The 9428-nt window shown below is 41.3% G+C and overlaps 1 protein-coding gene across 3 annotated transcripts in view; it reads right to left on the bottom strand.

Annotated features, from left to right (window-relative positions):
* The window catches only part of mmaa (metabolism of cobalamin associated A), a 15369-nt gene extending 5975 nt beyond the window's left edge, over positions 1-9394 (bottom strand). Inside the window, exons 1-7 of one of the 3 annotated variants that reach the window (XM_025010347.2) lie at positions 9312-9394; positions 8610-9038; positions 7856-7978; positions 7510-7680; positions 6828-6913; positions 4566-4715; positions 2162-2227 (exon numbers count right to left, since the gene is read on the bottom strand). In XM_025010347.2, coding sequence (XP_024866115.1) covers positions 2162-2227; positions 4566-4715; positions 6828-6913; positions 7510-7680; positions 7856-7978; positions 8610-9038; positions 9312-9348 — 1062 coding nt within the window. In that variant the 5' untranslated portion in view covers positions 9349-9394. Of the gene's footprint in view, positions 1-1778; positions 3347-4565; positions 4716-6827; positions 6914-7509; positions 7681-7855; positions 7979-8609; positions 9039-9311 lie in introns of those variants that run through there. The other 2 variants (XM_017412945.3, XM_025010172.2) reach the window with 2 other exon arrangements.
* Between the last annotated feature and the right edge of the window lie 34 nt (positions 9395-9428).

The raw sequence follows: 9428 nt of genomic DNA, 5'->3' as shown, positions 1-9428 counted from the left end.
TTTTTTGAAAATGAAAGCAGTATGAGGGCACCATTTAGATTTGTCCTGCAGCAGGGAAGCATTTTTTTTTTTTTACTTTAGTCTGCTGACACAAAGAAATTCTGTCAATCTAAGCCCCTGTATTAAACAGGGGAAAAACACCCTGATCAAAGTGCCAGCCTCTGTCCTGTGCTTACATTCAAGAGATCCAGCAAAATGCTAAACACATGTGCTCAGGCTCTGTGTTTAGGCTAAAATGGCCAAAACGCGAGGCAGCAGCAGTTGATTTAATCTCCCTTAGTGAAACCGCATGGTGTTGTTTACACTGATGATAACTGTGTGTGTATGTATATGCCTGTGAGTGTGTGCGGAGAGCACTCGGAGCTGCAGGACTCGCTGTTCCCTTTTTGTACAGCCAGGGCAGCCACAGTGTGTATGTGTTTGTGTCAGCATGATGGAGGAGAAGGGAGTTACTCAGACCTAATGAATCTATCTGCATTCAGGGGACATTCTTCCTCTCGTATGCAGACGGGAGCAAACGAGCAGCGACCTGGGAGCCCGTCCAGCGGTTTGGGGAGGTGGCTTGGACTTAATATTTCCAAAGCAGGCTGGCAAGGACACACGCAAATAAGTGCCGAATTCACCTGATTTATTTTGCCTCTTAAAATCCAGCCAGTTTTCAGAGAGAGGGCTGAGGCTGTGAGCCGTACCAGTCAGAGTCAAACCCTCTCGTCTGTTCTGTACAGTACTGCTCCTTCCTGGTTTTCCTTGGTTTTTTATGTTTTTTTACAGTGAGACAGAGAGCAGCGAAGGAAGGGGGGTGGGGTGGGGGGTTTGGGACTACAGTACAGCATGTGCTCCAGGAGAATGGCAGCTGCTGATGTCCTCACCCCTGGGTGACCTGGCACCCTGCGCAACCTCCATGAAGAATGAATGGAGGGCAGGAGGCGGGGGCGTCAGGAAGGGGAGGGGCGGCTGGGGCGGCGTGTCCAGTCATTAAGGGTAACGAAGCCAAAGCTGCGCGGCGTTTGGGAGACCTCTAGTGGTTTGACGCCAACAACCGACATCGGCAGAAGTGGCTGAAATGAAATCTATCCGTCACACGCTGAGCACGGGCGCACGATTAAGTCGACGGTGACTTTTTAATATCAGAGTTCAAACCAACAATCATTTTTTTGCCGTATTTTAAACCTCCTGACTACGAAAAAACCCAGGATCAGATCTGAATCAAAGTCTTTTTGGTTTTACAACCAATCATTGTCAGTCAGTTCAGTTATACAACAGAAAAATGATAAATCAAAAATATTACACACACTTTTCTGAATCCTTTCACAAAGTTTATAGCTTTTGTACATCATATTACTTCCCCCCTCCCCCTTTGAGCTAGTACAAAGGGGTTACACAAAAGAAGAAACTTGAAAAAAATTAGTATTCATAACCGCTGAACTATCCTTTTTTTCTTGACATTGTGGTTAAACTGGCAAGTTGATTATGCAGCTATTTAACTTTCAGAAAATTCATCTATTTTGATTTATATTTTAATCAAAAGCGCCTTCGTCGAGGCAGTTGCAGCTTCCTTCATAGCAGTTTGTAGTCCGAACATTAAAAAGTTGAAGCTTTTTATTACATTTTTCATTCATTCAAAACAAGACATTATTAACCCAAATATTGATTAGTTACAGCTCTAGTTTAAGAAGATTTGGATAATTTGAATCCTGGTAGATAAAACAACAAACTTTCACTTTAGATTTTAACTACTGTCTTTTATATAGTTTCACCTTTTTATTGCACATATTGTAATTTTTTTAAATCTCTCTGCTTTTAACAACTTTTTTTTTTAGACTAATTTCATAGTGTTTTAAAAAGCCCATCCAGGGAGCAGATGCAAATTAGCATTTTACTACAATTATTGTAATACCACAACAGAAAATGGGTTTTGCCATCCTGGTATTGTCTTTTTAAATAAACTTAGAAGAAATATTAACTTGTGATTGTAAAATGCACTTCATTATTTTTTTATTTTACTGACCTTTAGTGATCAAAGCATCACATTTCTTTACAAATAAATTAATAAATCCAGCAGCTCCAGTGGAGTTCTGAGTGTGACTTGTCTTTGTCTTCAGATTGTCCAAGGCTGCAGTGATTTACGAAGTTATTTCTGAATTATTAAAGTGTGTCGTACCTGAATTACAAGCGACCGATGCAGCTGACTCATACGGAGGGGAACCGAGCGCTGACATATCTGGCTCTGGAGAGGAGAAAATAAATTTCATTACCTCAAATCTCAGGGCTAATAATCGTAGCGGAAACATTAATCACGCCCACTTTTTAATATCATGAGCAAAAACAAGAGAGAAAAGCTTCAGACAACTTCACAAACAGAGTTTCCTTACCCTTTTTTTCAACTAATCCATTTTGGAATCACATCACTCTTTAATATAGCGTTTTAAACAAACACTTTTAAACCATCTTTAAAAGGCTTGTTGCTTTCTGAGCTGATATTAAATCACATTACTCAAAGCCAAATCTTTTCATTGCTGTTTATATTTGAGCCAATAAAGTAAAACTGGAAAGAATGACTGTAAAAATAACTTCAGTAATTCCACTGTATTTGTAGTGATGACACACAAACTTCACCATTAAATGATCCCGTTTGTAAAAGTGAAGAATGATGATAAAGATTCAAGTGTAACAAAACCTAATTTGATTATTTAACCACAACAGTCAGCAGTGATGTAGAGAGTATCTGCTTTAAAACCCATTTGTCCGTTATGAATCATTTCATCTCTTACAGCATAAATCATGTTTCCTTTCACCAACTGTTGATGGCTTATTTTTGTGGACTTCTCTTTTCATGTGATTTGAAAAATGTCATTTCAAACCCAAAGTTTATACAGATTAGATGACTTATCTCAGGTATTTTTAAATTAAGAGTAAAAATGTTGTTTCCTTTTGTGCAAACCACAAAAACCAGGATCACAGACGTTTGCTCTGCCCTGTTGTCCTTCCCTCTGACTCGCACCGATCGGCCACGAGGGATCGATTCTTCCCGGAAAGTGAAGATTCAGGATCGCTACGACGATGAAGATTCCGTGAAAGCTTTGAGCAGCAGGTCAGCAGCCAGTCCTGGGGAGATAACCCCTCCGGTGACCCGCTCCTCGAGGCGGGGCAGCGCCTCCCTGACGCCCGGGTGGTTTTGGAAATGATGGAGAACGTTCTCCTGGATCAGACTCCACATCCAAACCTTCTGCTGGGCCCTCCGGCGGCCCTGCAGCTCCCTGCTGGTCAACATGGCGTCTCTGAACGACTCCATCTTGGCCCAGACCTCCGCGATGCCCTCTGATGTGTGTGAGGAGGCTCGCACCACCTGAGGATGGAGTTTGGAAGGAGAGGGTGGGATTGGACGCGTGAATTTAAAGCTTTACCTCTTTAACAATCGATGGAGGTTGATCGACAACTGAATGACTTTTGGAGTCAGCCTAATTCAAGTTTGATCTTAGCAAACATAAATGGCTTTAAAACGGTCAATTTTGCAGATACTGAGCTGAAATTTGGCGTGGTAGTAGCTGAGTCACCCTCAACACATACTCTGAGCACTAAAAGACTTAACTTAAAATTCTGCATGCAAGACAGCAGATCATACATTTGATGAAAACATGAAATCAGTAAAAACCTAAATGATTCTGCAGCCTGGCATTTTAACACATTTCTGCCCATTTCAACAGCAAATAGTTGCTTTATTTAATTTCAGGTTGATGAAACTGTCTCTATTTGTCTGAATACATTTAAGACCAAACTTTTCTGGACCAGTTTTTATTCCAGCTAAACTAAACCCAGTTGAACCTTTAGTCAAGGGTCACGCTGAAAATTTAGAACAACACTTAGCTAAGAAACACAGAGAGGTCAAGTTTAAATCCCTTTTAAAGACATGAAGGCAGTCTTTACTTCTTCTTTGTTAAGTTTATATTTATTATTTTGCTTTTGGATGCTCCTCTTGGGTCTTTAAAAGGTTGCATTTCATTCACTGTATTTTTTGTTGTTATTGTTTTATGGTTTTTAAACATTGTTTTTACTTTTAATCATCTGTATTCCTCAACATTTTTTCTTGTTGTCGACATGGACTCTAAGACGGGTAAATGCATATAAGAAACCAACGTAAATGAAACAAAAAAAAAAACAATAAGAAGAGCCTTTTTTCTTCCCCTCCTTGAACGTGCAGGACTCTAAATGACAAAAAGCATAACAGTGGATTTAAGTCTTCAGCGAGGTGGGAGTGGAGGGAGGGGGCGTTTCCTGGCAGCTTGCCCAGCAGGCACATCCTGTCCTGGGCTGAGAAATCAAAGGGACAAGGCCAGGACACGGGTGAGATGGAACAAGCAGGGTGGTGGGTGGAGACATTACGTCAGAGAAATCACAATACTCTGACAACTTCCTCATCAGCCCTTCTCTCTGTGAGACCGCATGTATCGTCCATCAGGGATTACAACATCTGCAGCAGTTCATTACTGCTCTAATCCCTTTAAATGCCTGCTTATTAACGCTTCTCTGATGCACGAGGCCGTAACGTCACGTGCACGCGCATGCACCTTGGGGTTCCAGGACTTGGAGTTCCTCCTGAGCAGCTTGAGCGCGCTGGTGTATTCGGTCTGGATCCTCCTGGCCGGCACCACCAAATCGCCATCTGACTTTGTCACCACCACCAAGTCGGCCCGCTCGATGATCCCCCTTTTGATACCCTGAGGAGATATTCTGGCATCAGAGACCCGCTTAAAAAAACAAAAAACTTTAAATAAATCTGATGTCTACATGCCGAATCTCCTGAGAGATCTAAGAGTGGGCTTCACTTTACTTGGACGACAATCTTTCTACTATTCATTACTGATGTCTCCTTCTGTGCGACTTAAAGGGATGAACACTTCGTACAGCTATATTTTGAATACTTATTATATTTCTTTTATTTTAAATGCCTTCACCTACTAACATTTCCATCTAGCTGGCAATCGGAGGCTGGAATAGATCTACAGAAATAAATTAATAAAAGCACTGTCTTTTTTTTGTTAGCCTGAACTGTAGTTATTTATGTCTACTGACTTGGGTTTTACACCAATTAAATAGTTCTAAAGTATTTCGACAGAAGATAACCATCTGGTAAGATGATGAATTATTAATGAAACATATTTAAGCAACAAGTTTATCCGATTCTAGCTGCTCCTATAAAGAGACGGAACATAAACAGGATGATTTGTGATTTAACAGAAGTTTGATAAAATGCATGGAGATGGCAGTAATTATAAGTAAATATAAAAAAAAAGTCACTGTATCATCAGTCATAGCAGCAGCTGACTATAGACAGTGGGTTTGGTAACAACGGTTCAGATCTGCCGTAACTTCTCAGTGAAACCCAAAGTTTCGGTGACAGCTCAGATGGTGCGAAGGACGTCTGATAATTGAACCGTCAGTGCGTAACAAACAAGAAAAGAAAAACAAAGAGTCTTACTCTCAGCAAAAACAAAAACAACTGAAAGATCACTTTACAATGGAATATAGAGAACAGCGTAAAGACTTTTGGAAACACATGCTCAGATTCAAAGAGGACAAATCTAAATTTGATTGGTCAGCAAATACAACATTAATTGAGCCGTAATGACAACGATAACTGCACAGTCCCAAAGGCAAAGCACGGAGGTGGGAATGTGATAATCATTGAGATCAGCCTGGAAGGTGTGAAGATAACCTTTGTTAAATGTCTCTGTCTACAATAAAACTGCTGCAAAGGGACTCAGTCAAGATAGAGATTTAAACAACCTGATTGTATAAAACTCTCTATATTAAAAACAGTTTTTAATATAGAGATCAGTCCTGTGCGTTAACTTGAGGCCAACAGATCAGGTTGATCTTCAACATTAAGGCAGCTAAATAACAGACAGGTATTCAGTATATAATGTTAAAAAGGTTTAACATTTTTTTTTTCTCATTAAACTCCAACTGTGGGACCTATAATTGTATACAATATATATACTTTCAGTTCTAGACTAAAAAAAACAAATCTCTTTACATTTCAACATCCAAATACTATAGTTACACTGAGTTGCCATGTACTGAACGCACCTCTCCACAAGTTATATTCGCTCCTGTTACATTGTAAAAAAGAAGAATATATAATGAAAATGTTGAGCTAAGATGCAATAAAACCTTGACAGCTTTCTATCATTTTGTCAGGGCTGTTGGAAACTCTTCAGTCTGAACAGAAGTCAGTCCTTTTTGATAAACTTGATAAAAACAAAAAACTCCCAACAGCTCGAATGAAAACAGACGCCGCCTCACCTCAGCGTCTCACCGTAATCACGATAATATGAATCATGAGTTGGTCTAATGAAGTCATTAATTAGACTAATTAATAAACTGATTAGCAGAGTTTTTGTCAGCATGTTTATCTTTACAAAAAAAAGCCTACCGCTGAAAATAACACATTAATAATGGCACTGTGATGTAATATAAATTTATAAGTTTCTATTTTTGTTTATTTAGATTAATACTTGTAAGAAGACGGCAAATAAAGACTAAACTTAAAGTTTTTGTACATTTTGCTTAATATAAACTGGTCTGGCAGGAAGGTTTGGACATCTTATTGTTCTCATATTTCTTTATTTTTACATAAATAAAGTCCAGACATACCACTGTAACTGGACATTATTTAGAAAGTAGAGGAAAAATAAGGTGGTATGAAATGATTTAATACAACTGTTAAGGCCAACTTGTTAACCTGCCACAAACAAAATCAGTTTGAGGTTTTATTGGAAGAAAAATGATCTGGTATGGCAGAAAGTGTGCTGCTGCTCTTCACTGACCTGGAGTTCGTCGCCACCTGCTGGTGGAATCAGAAGCACAAACATGTCAACCATGTCTGCCACCGCAAACTCTGACTGACCGACACCTGAAACCAGCAACAAAGGATTTTTAATTCTCATCCCTGACCAGCAGTGCTGCATGATACTGAAGCGTTAGAGAACCAAAACCTCCATCTGCAGCTAAATCCATAATGGAAGGTGTTACATATTCAACGTTTCTGTGCTTCTGAACCTAACGTGGGGGGGAGAAAGTTTCTTTAGACTTGTTCACAAAGTCAGAAATGCCTTTGAATAATCATGAGCTTGATCAAACTTGAGACTCCTCACAGTGAATAAATTTTATCCTTGAAATGCAGATCTACCACACTTGTCAAACTGTGTTCGTGTCACTGAAGACTGAAAAGTGTGTCCTGCCAGTTGCGACGAAGACTTCGCATGACTCTCGCTCCTAACTTTCTTTTATGGCGCCACAAAAAACGGGCAAACTTTAAGCCAAGCAAGGTTGTATTAGTGCTTAAATCGAAGCGTGACGAGCAGCTAACATGATAAATATTGAGAAAATATTCAACTACGCTGAGTTTCAATTGTTTGTTTTTAACTAAAACAATTTAGTTGTTCTTGATTAAAAAATACGAATCCAGGATTTAACAGAAAACTGTAGCTGATGATCAGTAAACCTCACCAACGGTTTCCACCAGGACGATGTCGTATCCTGCCCCCTCACACAGAACGATGGCCTCGTTGGTTGTTCGGGTGACGCCGCCGAGCGTCCCTGAGGTCGGCGACGGCCTGATGAAGGCTCTCATGTCTCTTGAAAGCTCCGTCATACGAGTCTTATCACCCAGAAGAGACCCTGCAACAGGAATCCTCCATCAGACTTTTTAAATACATTAGAAGTGCTGAGCTGCATATAAGTGGAACTAAACCTAAAATAAACAAGGAATACAAACAGCCAGGATATATACAGATAAACTCTGTCTATTCTTGTCTTGTATTTGCATCAGACGAGCTGTGCGTCAGGTCGTTACCTCCTGTGGTGCAGGAGGACGGGTCGACAGCCAGCACCGCCACTTTATGTCCACGTCCCGTTAACATCTTTCCCACCACTTCAATGAAGGAGGACTTCCCAGCTCCGGGAGGACCAGACAAACCTGTGAAATAAAAGAAAGAAGCAATCAGTTTCATATCCACTACAGTGTAATGCCCGTCCTGCCTGTTGGCAAACCATCTCGTGAACCAGGTGGGTGGATTTTGTCAACCTATTTTTTTGTTCAGTGCACGACTATCCCCAGAGGATGGACTATCAGTTAAGACACTTAACTCTGACTCATGAATCATTCAAATATAAAACGAAATAATAAACTAAAAAATACACCATTTATAATCCATTTGTATCAACAAGGAGATTCCCAAAGAGCAACTAGCTAAAGATCTTGGCATACTGATCAACTGAAGGGTGGTGCATGTCCCAGGTCTTTGCTGCAGAACTTTTCTTCTTTCTTAAAGGCAAAACTTTAAGCCCATGCTGCACAATACGCCATCACAGTCAGACATACAAGCAGCCAAAGTCTTAAAAAAAAACAACTTTGAAAGACCTCCAGAAGGCCTGGAGAACCACTGATCAAGACCACTTTATCAGAAAGCCTAACACCTGCTTGACCTTTTGAGGCCATCTGTCTGATCCTGCTTCTACACTTTCTGCTCCAACAGGTCCTTTCCTTCGGGTCTACCAACAACAGACAGGAACGTTTTAAACTTCGTCGTTCACTCCAAACCACAGACCTACTCTGAAGGCCACCGGTTTCCCTCCGTTGCGGCTCTCCTGCTCCCTTCTGTAGGCCAGCACCCTCTGCAGCAGCACCTGGGCCAGCTCTTTCTTCCTGGGGTGCTGAGTCTCCACCAGAGTGATGGCCTCGGCCAGAGACGCCCGCTGTCCTGAGATCAGTCCATCGTGCAGCCTGTCCAGCAGTCTCTGCTCGGGTCCGCTCAGGTCCCGGATGTGTTGGCTGACCGCAGTGCTGCTCGCACCCCTCCAGGGGTGACAGCTGTGGCCCACAGAGGTGCTCAGGCAGAAGGGGAGGGAACCACTGAGGACCCCTTGATGAAGGCAGCACGATGTTCTGGTGAATTTGGGAACAGCAGATAAAGGGCGGCAGAGGAGGCGAAGATCAAATCGTCTCATTTTTATTGCGAGGGGTAACAACTGGAGGTCTAGAAGAAAAGACAGAACGCGTTTGTGTTGTCTTTATGCTCATGGACGTTTCCTAAAGTATTCCAGGAGAACCACATAGTTGAAAATCTTTTAAGTCTTTAAGCAATGAGCTGTACATGTTCCTCAGGTAACGTCGGTTAAGTTTTATCCATCGACGTGCGCTAAATTAACGGTCATAATTCAGCTAACAGTTAGCTAGCTGCTTCGTCTTAATGTCAACATGTCCAAATAAAACTGTCCCCAATGTCCCCAATTCCAAAGGCAACACTTACTCTGACCTCGCACCATTCGCACGCAGGTGTTGTACATTAAAATGTCAACCCTCCCGTTTCATTCATTCGCTTCCTGTTTCCGGTGACGTTTCAAAACAGGAAGTGTTGAACTACTCG

The sequence above is a fragment of the Kryptolebias marmoratus genome, linkage group LG3 (assembly GCF_001649575.2).
Source record: "Kryptolebias marmoratus isolate JLee-2015 linkage group LG3, ASM164957v2, whole genome shotgun sequence".
Classification (NCBI taxonomy): Eukaryota; Metazoa; Chordata; class Actinopteri; order Cyprinodontiformes; family Rivulidae; genus Kryptolebias; species Kryptolebias marmoratus.
The sequence above is the reverse complement of the archived record's forward strand: the minus strand, read 5'-3'. Positions and strand labels throughout refer to the sequence as shown.